We start from the raw sequence: 19,814 nt of genomic DNA on the forward strand, positions 1-19,814 counted from the left end.
AGGGACACAGCAGGTATTCTCACACATACTTGTATATTTTATTGGTATAAACATTTCTGGAAATACTATAGAAAAGACCAGGACAAACTCTTGTGCATTAAACAATTTCTTTTCCTTCAAATCTATACAGAGGTGTCTTTATAGACAGGTATTTGCTATACAAATGTGTCTTTAAAGACAGGTATATGGAAAAGTTGGTCTGTATATGCAAGTATTTTTGTAGAGGTGCTCTTTTGAAATCTTTACAGACGGGTACTTGCTATATAGGTAAATGTTTCTTCATACACGTTAGTATTTTGCTATAAAGAGGTCATCTTTATTAACAGTTTTTCCCCCCAAGAGGTATGGTATGTATTTGGAGATACATGTATTTAATATACAGGCCTTTCATTCCAGAAAGATGTTGGATAGATTTGTTTTCTTTGTAGACAGTATTTGCTATATACAGGTGGTTTTAATTATAAATGTCTTGAAGACAAGGTTTTGCTATACAAAGATCTGCCTTTATACACAGGTATTCGTTTAGAGAGTTCAGACTTTAAACAAAGTATTTACTATACAAAAGTGATATTTATACTATGGACAGGCATTTGTTATATGTGTCTTTTTTGTTATACAAAGATGGTATTTATGACAGGTATTTGCTATACAGAGGTGGTGTTTATAGACAGATATTTGCTATACAGAGGTGGTGTTTATAGACAGGTATTTGCTATACAGAAGTGTTTATAGACAGGTATTTGTTATACAGAGGTGTTGTTTATGACAGGTATTTGCTATACAGAGGTGGTATTTATGACAGGTATTTGCTATACAGAGGTGGTATTTATAGACAGATATTGCTATAGAGGTGGATTAAACTTTTAATCCTATTGCAACTTAAGTCGTTTTAAATCAAAATGTCTTTCAAAAACAAAAAACCAAACAGGTTATCAAATTTTTGTAACTTTATTCTTCTTGGATATAAAATATCTTCATTTGTATTGTTGGCGTGTGTAACCATGATCATCCTGGAATCAAACCATGAATAACATGTTAATGGCTCCACGTGGTTGGATTATCTCCCCTTCACTCTTAATCAAGATAATTATCAAGCTACTTCTGACATGGGTGTTGCACCATTTTTCGCACAAGTTGAAAATAGCTTTTAGTATTTATGTACCAAGTTGCATTGACAAATTGCCAAACATTTGGTTAATGCAACATTAAAGTGTGAAAATGTCCATGTAAAATCAAACTGACATCATGTAACACAGTGACACTACTGTACTGTACATGTTGTGACCGTCTTATAGTAAGGAGAAATGTTGTTTGTCTTGTGAGATTTATATAAATCTCTTTCAGATTAATTGATACTGAATATGATATGATGATTTGGTGTCCAAATGACATGTATATACAAAATTTACAAAATTAGAAAAAACGGTTTAAAATGAAAAATACCTGTTTTCTTTTTGAGACGTTTTAAAAGATGTCAGATCATGATTTCAGTAAATAATTGTAAATGATCCTAATGTATAGCACATAATCATGTCAAATAAAAATAAGGCAAGGAATATGAAAAAGTAAAAATATTAATATTTCAGACAATGTACAGAACTCTAATCGAGAATAAAGACCAAACTTAATTTGTTTTGCAAATTTGAAAAACTATAAAAACCCTCAGTGGTAAATTTGCACCAGAATATCTGTATACATTCTATTTACAATACAGAAAATAAATCTTTATCTTTGACTTGCTTAACATATACGCTCTTCTCATAAAATATCAAGCAGACTTCATTTCTCAAACAAGCAGAGCATAGTATTCAAGGTTACTTTGTTCTCACCAAAAGAGAATGGATAGGTTTTTTTCCCCCAAATAAACCAAAGTTTCAGTCTTTCCACTTATAGCATTTTCCACTTGATTATTATAAAACAAATGTTACTAATTCAAATAAAATATACAAAATAGTGGACAACACAACATAGAATATGTAAACATATAGTTTTTAACTCATTCACCCCTGAAATTTCATAATAAACTATTCCAACCTTTGAATTGGAATGGTTCAAATGTGTTTTCAGGGGTGAATGAGTAATTAATGATGAAAATGCTTTGGTCAGGACCAATTATTGTCATGTTCTTTTTTTAGAGAAAAGTTAGTCGCAGACTGTCCACTGAACACACTTTTCACACCCAAATCTGGTCCCAGAATACTGGTAGTTTGTACCCCTGGTGTTGGTATCGACGACCCGCTCCCCTGGGGCATGGACACCACAACAATTTTAGGTTGAGGTGTTGAGGGAGTTGATCCAGAACTGGTGGTTGAACCTTGACCCCCAGACGACATGACCTTGACGATGGTTGTTCCGGCAGTGCCACTAGTCATACCGAGTGGATTGCTGGAGGGGGGCGGCTGGCGAGGCTGTGAGGACATAATAACAAATTTCTGTTGTGCACCAATGGAGGGTGTGGTTGGAGTCTTTGGTATGCTGATGCTGTTTGAGAGAGACAGTTGACGAGGAGTGGAAGGGGTGCTAGGTTGTGATCCAGGGTGGATTACCATCCTCGGCTGAAAGAACAATTAAAAAGGTTTGATTCCAAGTAGACGATTGGTCCAAAATGATTCAATTTGTCAAACAATACAAACACTGGTCCAAAATGATTCAATTTGTCAAACAATACGAACACCTTAGTAGGAGATCTTATTAATATGCACTTTGAAATGTCCAAATATTGTTTGGCCAAATGGAGGATCAAAATTGCAATATCCCTGTGAGACAATTTAATTTCCACTGAGGAATGTACAGTAAAAAGATGCTACTGGATAAGTGTTCACGATATTGGCATCATGAAATTGCTATATTGATGTATCATAATCAGAAAACATATTTCAATACAGCATTGGTATTTCAAAGAGTTAAACTCACAAAGCTTTGGGACAGAATTTCAATGCAAGTTTTCTCACATATTCTTAATTAGATCACAACTTTATCTTGTATGGCCATGTGACTGTGGAAATAGTATGATAACTCATACTGTTCACAGCATCATAGTAATTCTCACCTGCGGGATATGAACTGATGGTCTGCCTGGTACAGGTCCAGCAGATTGACCGCTACCTGATGACCGCCTCTCTCGTTCCACAGCGTTAAACAACAGTTGACCGACGTAACCAAACTCAGCTATGTAGCTGTCTAGGCTATGATTAGGACTTCGGTGAACTTTCAGGACAGGAGGTATGTATTTCTGTAATAAATGTTAAGGAGAGGTTTCGGTGTAATTTCAATGAAAACAACACTTATCCTGATCACATCTATCTGTAAGTTTATAAGTCAAAATCAAAGACCTTTAATTTCCTGCTGTACATAATAATTGTTATTTAGGAATCATTAATTAACTTGGAAAATAAGTCTTCCGTGTGTATTTTGTAGCTGCATTCGTTTATCGTGATCCAAACAGTTGAACTGGTTGGATCAGAGTTGTTCGTTTATGAAATAAGGTCCGACCTAGTAATCTGATGCTGCTTTCAAGCAAGCCTTGACAAAGCCTTGCACAGCCTGCAAAAACATTTGCAGGTATGCATGAATAAAATGTTACATTTAAAAACAAACAAACTGATTGAACCAAATATGGGAAAGGGCTTAAATGTTTATAAAATTTGAAACATAAAGAGTCCTCCGCATCAACTTACTGTTAGCATCTTCTTAATGTTATCTGCTGCAATTTTGTCCACATTATTCAAAACCATAGCATCAACGGTCTGCTTCAAGTGCTCCCCCAGTAAACTCACATGCGGCAACAGGAACGACTTAATCACCTGGGATGGGATGAAGGTGATGTACGTGTAGTTGGATGTTTTTATTTTCGGTAACTAGGTATTTTCGGTATTAGAGTTAAAACTGCCTAGGCTCATATCTTAGGATGCACGTGAAATCAATTTGAGATGTTCTGACCACAGTTTCATTACTTTAATACAAAATTGGGAACATACTTTTTCTGACCTCTGCCATATGTCACATTAAACCGACTTCCTTTTTTTCTCGTCCCTCACATTTCTTACTACACTAATAATCCTAGTACATAATACTTAATATAATGGTTTCAACATGTAAACATAATTATAAACCTTTTTTAATGCTTTGTTTCACATCTATAATGTATATAGTATAATTCAAAGTGTTGTTGTTTCAATCTATATACAGTTAGGAAGTACCTGAAAACAAAATGTAATTCTGACGAGAATGTGTGATTAAAATGTAATGTGATATGTGTAATGTACTGTTGAAACATTATTGCAACTCCGTTTTACGAGATACTGACCTCTGACCCAAGTTCTCCAAGCCCGGCAACAGCCCCATACTGTGTAGCCATGGCGATCTTATCACTCTGCAGGGCCATGCTGAAAGTCTTTGTTATCCTTGCTTGTATGTTGTTGGTATTGGTGCTGAAGTTTCTGTGAACAAATAAATAGGTTAAAAGTTTCTGTGAACAAATAAATAGGTTAAAAGTTTCTGTGAACAAATAAATAGGTTAAAAGTTTCTGTGAACAAATAAATAGGTTAAAAGTTTCTGTGAACAAATAAATAGGTTAAAAGTTTCTGTGAACAAATAAATAGGTTAAAAGTTTCTGTGAACAAATAAATAGGTTAAAAGTTTCTGTGAACAAATAAATAGGTTAAAAGTTTCTGTGAACAAATAAATAGGTTAAAAGTTTCTGTGAACAAATAAATAGGTTAAAAGTTTCTGTGAACAAATAAATAGGTTAAAAGTTTCTGTGAACAAATAAATAGGTTAAAAGTTTCTGTGAACAAATAAATAGGTTTTAAAACAGATGTCAGTAACGGGGCTGACCTTAGTGTTATAGACAAATACAAATTAGTAAAACAACTATTGATTCAATTGATGCAGAATTTGATATGGGTAAATATACTATTTAGTCACACAAATGATGGTATGGGATATGTTTTTCATGGTTTTCAGGTACAGATACAGCTAGTTTATTAAAGACTCAACTTCTGCATACTTATATACAATGATACAATAAAACATACATAAAACATGCTAAAAACCACTCTAAAAACGAGAGACTGAAAGTGATTAAAATACATGTAAAAGCACTTCACATTTAAATAAACGCTTTAAGAGAGAGAAGCTAGTATATGCCAAAAAGTACTATATAAGTTAATGCCGGCAAGCGCAGCTGAGGTTGAGTTAGATGAGCTGAGCTTTAAGTTTTACAAGCTTTGAGATACCCATTTGGCGGTAAATGTCAGCTGAGTTCAAACTTAAGATTTGAGGAAATGTTTGTGACACCAAAGCTAGGTTTAGTGGACATGACACATGTATCAATTCCTACTCATTTCCATGGTCGTATTTTTTTTATGGAAAAGTTGTTACCACAAAAATCAGAATTCTGTATGAAAACAACCTTTAGTGTCAAAGTGATAACAATGTTTTCTCTATCACTAGATAACCCTGGTCTGTCCCTACGGTTTATTTCTTCGATTACAGTAGGCTAGCTATGGCTGATAAATGTGACGATTACAGTAGACTGGCTATGGCTGATAAATGGGACGATTACAGTAGGCTAGCTATGGCTGATAAATGGGTCGATTACAGTAGGCTAGCTATGGCTGATAAATGGGTCGATTACAGTAGGCTAGCTATGGCTGATAAATTGGTCGATTACAGTAGGCTAGCTATGGCTGATAAATTGGACGATTACAGTAGACTGACTATGGCTGATAAATGGGTCGATTACAGTAGGCTAGCTATGGCTGATAAATGGGTCGATTACAGTAGGCTAGCTATGGCTGATAAATGGGTCGATTACAGTAGGCTAGCTATGGCTGATAAATGGGTCGATTACAGTAGGCTAGCTATGGCTGATAAATGGGTCGATTACAGTAGGCTAGCTATGGCTGATAAATGGGTCGATTACAGTAGGCTAGCTATGGCTGATAAATGGGTCGATTACAGTAGGCTAGCTATGGCTGATAAATGGGTCGATTACAGTAGGCTAGCTATGGCTGATAAATGGGTCGATTACAGTAGGCTAGCTATGGCTGATAAATGGGTCGATTACAGTAGGCTAGCTATGGCTGATAAATGGGTCGATTACAGTAGGCTAGCTATGGCTGATAAATTGGACGATTACAGTAGACTGGCTATGGCTGATAAATGGGACGATTACAGTAGGCTAGCTATGGCTGATAAATGGGTCGATTACAGTAGGCTAGCTATGGCTGATAAATTGGACGATTACAGTAGACTGACTATGGCTGATAAATGGGTCGATTACAGTAGGCTAGCTATGGCTGATAAATGGGTCGATTACAGTAGGCTAGCTATGGCTGATAAATTGGACGATTACAGTAGACTGGCTATGGCTGATAAATGGGTCGATTACAGTAGGCTAGCTATGGCTGATAAATGGGTCACAAAGGTGTCGGTGACAATATCATTTGTTCACATTTCCTTGTATATGTTTTGTATAAGTCCTGGCTGCTAAAACAAGTCAAATCCTATTATGAGTAATGCATTTTGGTGAAAGTTGGCTGTGTTAGACCACATTATCAAGTGTATTTACAAAGCAATTTATGCTAGTCTGACCTTAACTGACCGCTTACAGCATGTGACAATTTTTTTCAGGTTGCTTTTCAGGTAATTTTAACTGTTTTTTCGACTTCATTTAAATTTGTTACTCACTTGGATATTTGTGCCATTAGACGAGCAGCAAAGTCGCGGAGAGCCCAGTGATTATCAACATCTGGTCGCATACACAGCTGTTTACTAACTATACAGGTGGTCACCGCAGGGATAAACTCGTGTAACTGAAACACAAACCATTGTCCTTTATATAGTCACATTTTACAAAAGTAGCATGCATCAGTTAATACAAGACATTCAGATTGATATGTCTTGCCTGTCCCCCCACTTTGACCATCAATGCACATATCAGAGAAACTAAGTTAAATGCAAAAACTTAATGTTGATGGGGATGCTGACAAAGTCAATGGACCATGAAAGGTAGGCCGCATCCAGCATTTGATGCATGGGTTGAGATCTATGGTGCAAGTCTGGTTGATCGAGCACTTATACTTTCAGTGAAACTCAGTTAAACGCAAAATCTTAAAGTTGACGCAGCCGTCGCCGGAAAAGCAACACCTTATAGTCCCGCTTCCACTACTTCGTGGCGGCGAGACAACAACCTTGAAGGCTCCTTCTTGGGGTATTGGTAGCTCTTTAACTTTGATGGGATAAAACGTCCACGGTTTTGTTCCTGCATTGCTTATTTGGTGGTATTTGCTCTATATACGTTTTCTATAAGTCTAAAGAGCAGAAATAACTTATTTATTGATGAAATGATGTCGATCACACTTACATATTTTTCTAGATACAGTGTTTGGTTGTCCATCAAAGACTTCACCATCCTCATCAGGTATATCAGCAGAGCCAGATTATTCTGTACAACGTTTATCTTTACCTGCAAAAAAAGGAATTTCATATATAATCTATACAATGTATATAATTTCATACATAATATATATACAATGTATATAATTTCATACATAATATATACCATGCATATAATATCAAACATGGGATACACAATGTATATCACTTCATAGATAATACATACAATGTATTAATTTATTATGTATGAAGCGATATACATTGTGTATACCATGTTTTATATTATATACATTGTATATACAATGTATGAAATTATATAAATTGAATATATTAGGTATGAAAATATATACTATGTATATACCATGTATGAAAATATATACCTTGTATATACCATGTATGAAAATATATACTTTGTATATATTATGTATGGAATGATATACTTTGTATATACCAGGTATGAAATTATATACAATGTATATATTTTCATACATGGTATATAAAATGTATATAATTTCATACCTAAGATATACAATGTATATAATATCAAACAAGGTATACACAATGTATATCACTTCATACATAATACATACAATGTATTAATTTATTATGTATGAAGCGATATACATTGTGTATACCACGTTTGATATTATATACATTGTATACACCATGTATGAAATTATATTCATTGTATACACCATGTATGAAATTATATTCATTGTATACACCATGTATGAAATTATATAAATTGAATATATTAGGTATGAAAATATATACTTTGTATATATTATGTATTAAATGATATACTTTGTATATACCAGGTATGAAATTATATACTTTGTATATACCAGGTATGAAATTATATACTTTATATAATATTATGCATGAAATTATATACATTTTATATACCATGTATGAAATTATATACTTTGTATATACCAGGTATGAAATTATATACTTTGTATATATTATGTATGAAGTTATATACTTTGTATATATTATGTATGGAATGATATACTTTGTATCTACCATGTATGAAATTATATTCATTGTATACACCATGTATGAAATTATATTCATTGTATACACCATGTATGAAATTATATCCATTGTATATACCATGTATGAAAGTAGATACATTGTATATACCATGTATGAAAATATATACCTTGTATATACCATGTATGAAAATATATACTATGTATATACCATGTATGAAAGTAGATACATTGTATATACCATGTATGAAAATATATACATTGTATATAATTTCATACATGGTATATACAAAGTATATCATTTCATACATAATATATACAATGTATATAATATCAAACATGGTATACACAATGTATATCACTTCATACATAATAAATTAATACATACAATGTATATCGATTACAAAATTCTTAAATATTTTGTTTTTCTTAATTTTTTAAAATTTCATTTTAAGAATCCTCACAAAATCAAATCAGTTTATATATATCAACATTTTTAATATGGTATGTTAGAATACTTAATCTGTTTCAATTGTTTATTAAAGAAAGATAAAAGATGTCTTGAATTCAAGTAGGAATCTTAATCTTGGTTAATTAAACTTATTTGCTGGTAGATGTATAATATGGTAAAACCCAATATATTTTATTAAGTGACTTATGGAAAACAAAACCCTGCACGTGTGTGAAGTATTTTTAGAACACACATATCCAGGTATGATCTACCCATATGTCGGCAATAGGCATGTGGTAATATCAAAATGGTTTTAATAAAATATAAACACTAAAAGCTCACCCCTTCTGAAATAAAGCTGCTAAACCGCGGAAGCATTTGATGAAGGCCTGGATCGGTAGCCAGACTCTGTAGTGCCTCCTTCAAAATAAAAATAAACATTATCTACCTCAGTTGATCATGATATTATCGCAGACTGTACATCAAACACAATATTCTACTTGTAATTCTGCTATTTTCTCCTCTCTACCTACAAAAAAATCCTAAATGTTCTTTCTAGCAATCACATATACTGCATACAATATTCACTATTGTTTCTGTTTTTCTATAAAGAATAGCCTGCAACCATAAAATTTGTTCAGAATGACTGTAGTTGATAAAACTAGGAGAGTTTGATTTTTCCATTATAATGACTTTCCATAGCCAGGAGCTCAATTGTATTTCCAAACACTCCAAACAAAACATTGGGTATACACGGAGAAGGTAAATTGCAGACTCAGATCACAGAGAATTTACTCTACCTCTGTGGATATCACATTTTTAGGCAAATTTCTCTTAACCCTTAGAGTGCTACATTAAAATACATACGGTAACCAATCAGTGCTGAATTAATTAGGAAAATTTAATTTTCACTGCAGTTCAAATTTAGATATAACTTCATAAGTCACAATTTTAGTAAAAATATTGCAAAAATAATACTTGTTAATATAAAAACATATTAATACCAATGGAAATTGGTTATTTGATATGTTTGATTAAATTTTAATCAACACGATTAGCTGTTGACCATATATAATACCATTTTATAGAATGTGCAACTATAGTTGTGACTAGCACTCAAAGGGTTAAGACCTTTACAAGCTTTAAAATATCAACTTGTTACTTACCGAGCGTCGACTCTCATCTGGTCCGACACATGCCTCCGTAATCTCCTTGTAGTACAACTGCTGTTCCTGAGTAATCATGAATGAAATTTACAGCATCTATATACATTGTAGTCTGTATCATGTACTGATGGCCTAAAGTTTGAATAAATCTTGAATCAAGGAAATTGAACTTGTAGTAATCATGTCATTCATAATAATATTAACATATACCTTTGTATATATAAAACCATGTTTTACTCAGGGTAACAAAACCATCACTCTGACATTGAACGACATTCTTGGACAGAAAACTTATTTAACTCATTCACCCCTTCATATTTGAACTGGACTTGCCCATTCTTCGATTTGGTAAAGTTCAAATTTGACTTAAGGGGTGAATTGGTTAAGACCACTGTTTAACCAAGCTACTCGGTATTGAAGCGGAAGTAAAACCACTCAATCAAACATAATACTCTTTACTACTGGAAGTTATTGGATAGAAAACTTATTCAACACTACAATTCCACAGATGTTAGAAAGCCTTACCACAGAGAGTTCGTGGTTGGACAAGTCCTTGACCTTGGCGAGGTCAGTTGCCTTGTGACGATGTTTGGCTTTGACAGCCTCAGGAATGACCTTCGGTTTCTGAATCTTATCAATAGCACTCTTAACTCCGGTGTCCAATATCTCACTCCTCTGTTGGTCTTTGGTGGCGGGAGGGGGGTTCTCAGGAATGGATGGCTGAACTCCATCTATACTTAGCCAGTGAGCTGGAAGCCAATGTTTGAGGGCTATTTAGTTTAACTTATAGTCAAAGTGATTTAAATTACAACTGAATTGAACACGAATACCTGAATTATTTAAGTCATTCAGTTATGGATAAAAATAACTTTGAACTAAACGTGAAGACAAATTCTAGCATACATATATGGAGAATGAAGATTGATATTTTCGAAAATGCATAGGAAAAAGAAAGATTTATAAGAAACACCACATTTTTGGAGGCCGGAACAGGAAGACATCATTTGAGAATAAACTGAGCACAATAATGTTGTTTCTAAATAATTTATCAGATACCATCCCTGAACAGTCACAGAACATTATACACCAGGAAATGTTCATCACTTAAGCTTTATCAAGCTCTTCTCCCTCCATACTGACAAAGGACGACTTCATCATGAATTCCCATAGCAAATCCACAATGAAAAGTGAAATTAATACAGAAGAAATATGGATTTACTTTCCCCAGAAAGGTATACACGTTAATATATCTAGTGTCTAAGACATTATGACCATTTGATAGAAAGGAAATAAAATAAGGGCGAGACAACTATTTATTAGTTTGCACTACTACCTACAATCGTAAAAGAAAACATTTTCAAACGAATCAACAAAACCCTTTTACCAAGACAAGTGTTAAAATAACTGACCAGTTCTTTTTAAGAAATTGGGACACAATAATTCTATCAATACATCAGGGAAGATGGAGCTATACCTTTGAGTGACAGGTCCAATGGTACTTTAGGGAGGGAAGAATTAATGACATCTTGTAGGTCCATTTCCTTCTCTTCAGTGAAGTGAAGCTCCCTCCCTCCTCCACTGGCAAACCGGAAGGGGATGCATTCTGCGGATTGTTGAAAACCATACACAGGCTGAGGTAAAAAAGGAAAACCAAAATGAGTTTAATACTGCAATCTTAATTTCATGAAGCAAACAGTTTTCATGTAGCAAACTTCATATCTTAAAAAAATCATACAGTAAACATAACTTCACAAGTCAAATTTTCTTAAATACAGTAAAACCTCCATATAATGCCTTTGTTTAAACCCTTTCACCACTGTAGACCATAATGGACTCATCCAGATCAATGCATGGTAGAGTCTACTAAAGTTACATAGGGGTGAAAGGGTTCAACTGTATTTGCCAACTCACTGCAATTATTTTGAGGTCTACTTTTTATTTTTGTTTTGTTTTGTTTTTATTTCAATGCCCTGACAAGCTGTCAAATGACGTTACAAAGCCAACATCTTTCAAAACAAATGGTGGCAGTATAACAAGCTTATAATAATTATAGCAAACACCAAAATTAATTTCATAAACATATTTACTTTATCTATGTCATTATATCTAATAACTCATATCTAATTTTGAGTGTTTTTCTACCTAAATTTTACAACAAAATGTTCCTACATGTACATGAATAGGAAAATGTAGCAACATTTTAACTGAAAGTGAAAAGAATTTCCTCCATTTTTCTTCTTTTCTTTTGAAAAAAATAAGGCTCTGTTTTGCTAGGGGTAGCAGCCTGTATTCGGATATAAACTAGACAAACAAATTGTGCTTCAGTATATGATATGTGCTCATTTCTCATTTTAGTATGATCTACTGCATAATGGCCATCAAGTAAAATGCTTTTGACTGCCTGTATTATTGATTGATAATTTATTATTAGTCTATAAATGTGCACTTTTAATCAATTTAAATAAAAATTGGTTGCAAAAAATTAGATAAATTGAGTTTTATTTAGTGACACATGTTCTAGTTGGCTCACAGATGAACATTTATCATATCACAGCGAGTGTTTCATTGTCTAGATACTATGTTAAAAAATTCTGTCAAATGGGACTTTCAAGCTATGTATTTGTTGAGGGCATAACAGAAATATGTAACAAGTTTTTGTCTGATGGCTATGAAATATGCTGGTTTCTTAAACTGACTGCACAGAATAATGGTTTCTTAAACTGATCTATGACTGCACAGAATAATCTCTAACGATATTGTTTACTCTCACTCCTGTCAAAATGGTGCTTTTAACTCATTCACCCCTGGAATTTTAAAATGAACGTTTCCAGCTTTGAGTTGGAAGAGTTCAAGTGTGTCTTCAGGGATGAATAAGTTAATGTAATTAAAATTTTACTGTATATGGTAAATACAGAAAAGTGAATTAAGAAGATATCTTTGTTTGATTTTATGCATAGAATTTGAATAAGAATTTCAGTTGGAACTAAAACTGTTTGTTGATAGTGTAAACCTTATTGAACTGACACCAAAGCATGAAAACGGAACCAAACAAAGGTTGAAATGTGATAACCAAATTGTAAATGTTTCAAACTAGATATTTTAGAGTCAGAAATCAACATTCATATTGTAACTTACCTCTATATTCTTAACTTTCAAAGCCTGGTCAAAATCTGTAGTTGAAAGTTTCTTCCTCTTTCCATGATGCATAAACTTGACAGCCTCCTTTAATAAAACACAAGATTAACCCATGAATAATTAAAATGGCTGCAAAACTCAATGATGTGTGATTAACGGTATTTTTCATAATATGTTCAAGGATCTGTTACCACATTATGCAGTTCATTTTTTCTAAGTATTCCACATACATTGTAACATAGTTCATTCATCTTAATATAAGTGTCCTACATTCTATGTCAAAACATCATTTGTAATGACCATATTCACTCTTTTTACTTAAGGATCCCTGTCCTGCCGCAATGTGTTTTTTCATTTATACAGTAATTAACATCCCCTTAATTCGGCTTTGCTTCAACTGAAGCACATTTTTGCCAGGACCTTTCCATTGACCAGGTAGCTCAGTCTGTTAGAATGATAACATACCAATCAGGAGCCCAGAGTTCAATCCCCAGTCTACCATTGCCCACGTTTTTTTTTCATTACTCTGAACACTGTTGTTGATTATGTTTTGTTAATTACGTCTTTATACATTTTTCATAAAAATCCTGTATGGTATGTTTTTCTTTTCAGAAATTATATATCAAAACTACTTGTGCCAGAAAAAACAGTTTACAATGCATAGTTACAGGTTTTGGTAGTGGACAGGGATCATTAATTGCTAGAAATGCAATGGTAACTGAGGTATTTGGTTACCTGTAATAACAGCTTTATCCTGTATGTTGTGTCCTCTGCCAGGTGCACTGCAGCCTCATCAGGAATACCCCCAAAACCGACTGACTCAGAAATGACTCGGATAGATTCTGAACTGAGGTGACTGCTGATCTTCTGCTCCTTGTGGTCTTTTTGTGCCATTTTGGTCAAACTGGAAGTTCTATATCCAGTCACACACACACAAGGAGACCCAGTGGAGGTTAGTGGAGCTGGTGCTACATACTTTTTCCCTTTAACATTCACACGCACCTAAAATACAATGTTTGAATCAAAATCAGGAATGCTATTATGACTTCTGTACAAAGTAAGTTGTTTTCTTGACAGGATGACTGACAGCCACTGCAGTTCTAAGAAACTGTATCAAACCATAGGATTTTTTTTTGTGCAGTGATGTGCATTATTGAATTAAATATGTGTGTATATGTTTCCAGAGATAGACCTCCTTTTTGGCAATACTTGTCATATATATATATATATATATATATCACATAATATACTGTTTTATCCAGTGAATATACACATGCCATATTTTTTTGCAATTAACCCATGTAATATGACCTATCAGCCCTGTGATTGGTTGTAAGTTTCAATTATTTCAATGGTGACATCACGCCTAGGACAAGTACATGACGTCAAAGACTTACGCACTAGAGTCAAAATGACAGACTTTTATATTTCAAGGTTGCATGAAAATTGTCGTTTTACACGGACACGTACATGCCACAAATATTGATTATGTGATATAAAGGATCTTACACTCGTTTTCATTTCATATGAAATTTATGAAACTCGTCACAATTTTTTGATTTTAGCTCGCCAGAGGCTCGCTAAATTGAAAAATTCTTATACTCGTTTCATCAATCTCATATGAAGATTTACATGTTTTCATGCCAGATTGCCCCGATATATAGGGCTGTACATTTCACTGGTTCTTCTTAGCTGTACAGGGGCTCCATCAAGTTTATGCCCTTGGGGGCCTGTGCAGAGGCGTAAAAAAAAGGGTATTATCTACATTAATTAGGGTTTTTTGTGCATGGTACAAGATAAAAATATGAAACTGTTAGATGCCTATGGCAGGTAGTTTTTTACTGTTGGGACTAGTTAAAATTTCATATTCATTAAGAAAATATGGGTTTGACTATTTGGATGTTTTTAATAACATGAAAACTTGCTAGTATCTGCATTCAAATGAAACTGTATAACTCATAAAGCAACCAAATCGCTCAAATGAAAGACAGCCCATCATATAACTGGATGATTCCTTGCAACTTGTTTAATAAATTGGTGAACATCTGACTGGAGGAAATGCATTTAAACTTTCAGTTTCAATGCATAGTCAGAGGTAGCACTATGACTACACCAGATATCTATCCAGCCCATACCAGACGTCTACATATATCTGTCAAAACGTCTAAATCTTGGGTCTTTATTCAGTTTCGCGAAATTTTAATTTGTGCACCACAGGTTTGTGTGACGGCGCGCCATCCTGTCCCCTCTCCCTCCTTCACTTTAATTTTAATTGACACATCGCACTATATGCATTCTAATGTTACGATACCATCTTGTTCGTTTGCAATTTGATAAACCATAGCCCATGTCCTTTTCACATTTGATTACAATACAGGGTTCAAACAGCGTGAGGTGACCGGCTACCTGCACTTATTTCTTAGTGCAGTATTTACAATACTGATATATGAGATGAAAGCAACGCTTACCTATCCGAAATAAGCATACCAAATTCTAAAATGTTGTACTTGTCGTCAAAACACACCGCAATACAGCTAAAAGGGACTGACTTTCTGCAGCTTTTCGGGATCACTTTTCATAAACCATAACAGGAAGTGCTCTACATACGAAGCGCCCTCTAGATCTAGAGTATGTGTCTAAATTACGACACTCGGCCGGAGCAAGGAGTCCGGATTGATTGATAAATTCCCTGTGACACTTTCTTTGATTAGTTTAACCATTGTTCGGCTTTTTTATTATTATATTTTGGCTATTAACCGTTAATGTACCAGAAACACTGAAGTATAGCATCATTGTCTTTCAGTTTTGGAATTTGTAGTGCATCCATAGTTGACACTCGGATACATGTAGATCAATATCCAAAATTCCTATATTGGCCATACTTTTGATATATGCATATTGTTGAGAGGATATATATATTCTATATATATATACTATACTCTGAACAACAACAAAACTGAGATCGAAACAGGAAGAACTAAAAATACTCCTCTGCAACTTCCTCTTTGTTAAAATTGTATTAGACACTACTGTGAGAAAACGAGGTACCTTTCCTTTTTTACTGTACTAACAATGCCGTCTTTCGGATTTCTTTTTCGAAAGAAATAAAACATTTACATCTTTAATTTACATGCAACATTTACAAACGATATTATCATCTAATGAACCGAAACTATTGTGCGATTTTGGGACTCTTCATTAATGTCAAAATCGTGCGATGAAAACAAAATGTGTGTAAAGACAGAAAAAACAAAAGTCATGCTTGTTACTACTTCACAGAAAAAAATGTAAATGTACAGAAGAATTGTCCGTTCTTATCAACAACTTGATGTAAACATTGAAAATGTCTATAGATGATTGTCTCTCTTGGAAAATTCAATTTACAAATGTCTGTAAAAAGATATCATGTCAATTTTTTCAGATTAAAAAGTTGAGACCCTTCCTGAGCCAGTCATCTTGTATGACTTTTTTCAACTGCTTTGTTAACTCACATCTGGATTATTGCTCAACTGTTTGGGGTAACAGTTCAAACAAAAATATTGCAAAATTAGAAAGCCTGCAAAAGAGAGCAGCCAGAATTATTTTAAAATGTGATTTTCCACACCTTCCTGTGGTATGTTCAAAAAACTAAATTTGTTACCTTTTCACAAAAGAATTTTATACTATCAAGCAGTTTTTATGTACAAGATACTTAATAATTTAGCTCCACAAAATTTGAAAGAATTTACGTACATGTATATGTCTGATGTTCAGGGTAGAACTACAAGATCATCATCTACCAATTTTTAGAAAATCTTTTAGAAATCAGGGACCCCTTACATGGAATCTTTTACCAAGTCATATTAGAAATTATACTTCATTTTTAGAATTTAAGAGATCTGCAAAGCAATTTTACTTGAAATGATTTATGATTTCCTCCCTTATCCTGTAGTTTATGCATGTACATGTATATTTCTTAAAGCTGTAAATATTGTACATTTGATCATACATTGTATCTTGACCATATGTAAGATGAGCTTCATGCTCAATATGTTATCAAGAATAAATAAAGCCTTTATTATTTATTATTATATTATATTCATTAAACAGTCTTTTGATCTGAGGAAGGCGGGTTAGCAACGTGCCTAAGTTTAAAGTTATGCTCATATTTAGTAACGACTTGTTTATGTTGTGTTTATTTGCAGTTCGATCAGGTAATCTTATCTGGAAGCAAAATACAATAAAAAGATATAACAGAATTGAACATAACGAACATCAAAGGTCCGAGTATGGATCCTTGGGGCAATCCCGATGCCGCGTACTCCACTTTCTTTTTAATTATGTTTTCTCAGTTTCCTCTCATTTATGTAGTTTTGGTGGGACCCCCCACACCTCCCTTCCTCTACATAGACACTTAGAACATTTCAGTGTTTTATATTTGTCCGTTAAAGGTTATGTTAATGTGTTGTCTCTGGCCATGAATTGTCTGTCTTAACAAGGAAAAAAGGCTTTTTATGGCATACAGCGTTGTTTGATTTCCTACAGGAAAGCTTGCCAACTTTCCATTATTTTCACGGGAGAGAGAGGATGAGTCGGGCACATTTTCGACTGTCCTCTGATACCGCGGAGCGATGGCATGGTTTTAATTAACGAGTGGATTCCTATAAACTCATTTGAATGTATGCAAACAAGACATATTTATAACTAGGCCGTGATTATTTTATCAGATAAAATTAATTTTGTAATACATTTCTACAGCTTGTTGCTATAATATTTGTGAACATAGAATTTCTTAAACATGTCAACAGCATCCTCGATATCCAGGGGTTCCGCTCACGTTTGCTCTGTATAGAGCGAAAGCAAGCGTAACCCCTGGATATCGAGGATGTGTCAACAGTTGATGTGTAGGATTTTCTCTCATTGTGACAGACCCCTGTAGATGCTACCTGATGTATGATCAATGGTAAGTAATGAATATTGTGGGAGAGTATGACCCGTGAACAGAATTTTAGTAACTTCATTCGTCTCCCTACTGTGTGAGGTCAAACTTGCTAGGACACTCCGTCAATAGATGTCTTATCTCGTGTCCAAGGTATGAAGACGGGTCTCGTCTGCTAAAAAACAGTGTGATGAACCGCAAAGAACAGCAAGATGAACATCACACAATGGAAATACATCGGCATTTCAGGTTTGGACAGCAGGTCAGCTGATCTGTTTACACATTCAGGCCTTCTCACTTCATCATGCAACAGGAAGTATGTCTTGAGGGATGGTCAGTGATGAAAGAGACGTTCAAATGCTCTCTGAAGACATCAGACCGCTCAATGTTTTACTATCCCGGAAGGCTGGATGTCGAGGAAGTGCATGAACTCTTTGTACTCCTCACTTCTTTTGGCTCTTTGGTGGAGGTGATAAAACAAGTCGATTAGAATAATAAGTATCCTCAACAGACAAAGAAATACTCATCACAACTGTCACAGTACAAAGGATATTTGAATTGGGTGTAACGTCCTTACAACAGTCAAGGTCAGATGAAGACCGGTTACCAGGGAGACACACCAGAGTCAGATGAAGACGGGTGCCCAGGGAGACACAACAACCAGGGTAAGATGAAGACGGATGTCCAGGGAGACACAATAGCCAGAGTCAGATGAAGACGGGTGCACAGGGAGACACAACAACCAGGATAAGAGTAAGACGGGTGCCCAGGGAGACACAACAGCCAGAGTCAGATGAAGACGGGTGACCAGGGAGGCACAACAGCCAGGGTCAGATGAAGACGGGTGACCAGGGAGGCACAACAGCAAGGGTCAGATAAAGACGGGTGACAAGGGAGACACAACAGCCTTTTACGATTTGCAACCTTGAATACAGCAGACCATCCCTCCTCTGTGCAGGGTAGTAGATAACTCTGGCTGGACCTCCAAAATGCTACTGATGATACACTTGTGACTGCCTGTCATGACCATACAATTGACGGAACTAGTTTGCTTCTTCACTATTTTTCTTACTTTAAATTGGTCTTCCATGTGTCCTTCGTTTTTTGCGTCTTTAACAAATCTTCTATCTGCAAAAAAGCTTTCATAGTTTTTTTGTAAGTTCAGATTTTATACAAAATCATAATTTGTTTTAACTTGTCCAGCAATTGCTGGCTGCATAGTCAGCATTCTTGTAGCATACTAGCGGTTTCCCTTGTAGATTTATTGTCTTGTTCACATTGCAATTAAAAAGTAAAACACAATGATCGCTCTTGCTAAGTGCATTTCGTGATTATGTATTTAATTGTGAGTGTCGTCTTTTGTCATTGTATCAATGCGTAAGAAGTTTGAATTAGCTCTTCACCATCACCTCGCTGACTAATGTACATTATCGAAAAGGAAATGCTCCTGTACCTTATGTATAATTTTGAATTCCTCCTCGGGTGTTTTACTACTTCCGATCTATCCGTAGATAACTAAAGTCTCCCTATAAATATAGTTTTTGGTTACTTCCCACGACAAAGCTTGTACACTGTTGTAATTATCGACAGTTCAAGAGCACGATCTACAAAAATGAAACTTCTTAAACATTTTTAGTAATATCTAAAATCAATTAAGTTCTCTTTAAACGATGTTTCCATGTTTGCTGCTTTCGATTATTGGATTGTTAGATATATCCTGATTAAATATAACAATCCCCGACCCTCA

At 34.5% G+C, this 19,814-nt stretch overlaps 1 protein-coding gene across 2 annotated transcripts; it reads right to left on the minus strand.

Annotated features, from left to right (window-relative positions):
* Positions 1 to 932: 932 nt before the first annotated feature.
* On the minus strand, positions 933 to 15,755 carry LOC110462487 (transcription initiation factor TFIID subunit 6-like). Of its 2 annotated transcripts, none has more exons than XM_021516452.1 (13): positions 15,637 to 15,755; positions 13,885 to 14,151; positions 13,150 to 13,236; positions 11,489 to 11,645; positions 10,540 to 10,763; positions 10,015 to 10,080; positions 9,191 to 9,268; positions 7,371 to 7,472; positions 6,695 to 6,819; positions 4,307 to 4,439; positions 3,678 to 3,803; positions 3,050 to 3,232; positions 933 to 2,555 (listed from the first exon to the last, which is right to left on the minus strand). In XM_021516452.1, exons 2-13 carry the CDS (start codon positions 14,041 to 14,043, stop codon positions 2,103 to 2,105), a joined length of 1,893 nt encoding a protein of 630 aa, XP_021372127.1. In that variant the 5' UTR covers positions 14,044 to 14,151; positions 15,637 to 15,755; the 3' UTR covers positions 933 to 2,102. The 2 variants fall into 2 exon arrangements, with proteins under 2 accessions (XP_021372127.1, XP_021372126.1); XM_021516451.1 differs by having other exon boundaries at positions 15,618 to 15,755.
* Between the last annotated feature and the right edge of the window lie 4,059 nt (positions 15,756 to 19,814).

The sequence above is a fragment of the Mizuhopecten yessoensis genome, unplaced genomic scaffold (genome assembly GCF_002113885.1).
Source record: "Mizuhopecten yessoensis strain PY_sf001 unplaced genomic scaffold, ASM211388v2 scaffold10797, whole genome shotgun sequence".
Taxonomy (NCBI): domain Eukaryota; kingdom Metazoa; phylum Mollusca; class Bivalvia; order Pectinida; family Pectinidae; genus Mizuhopecten; species Mizuhopecten yessoensis.

Excerpts from the sequence above, each read along its gene's own strand:
- LOC110462487 (XM_021516452.1), bottom strand. The coding sequence starts at position 14,043 with ATGGCACAAAAAGACCACAAGGAGCAGAAGATCAGCAGTCACCTCAGT. Across the intron at positions 4,440-6,694 it reads CTAATGGCACAAATATCCAA|AAACTTCAGCACCAATACCA; the intron begins GTGAGTAACAAA and ends ATTTGTTCACAG. Across the intron at positions 3,233-3,677 it reads ACATTAAGAAGATGCTAACA|AAATACATACCTCCTGTCCT; the intron begins GTAAGTTGATGC and ends CATTTATTACAG.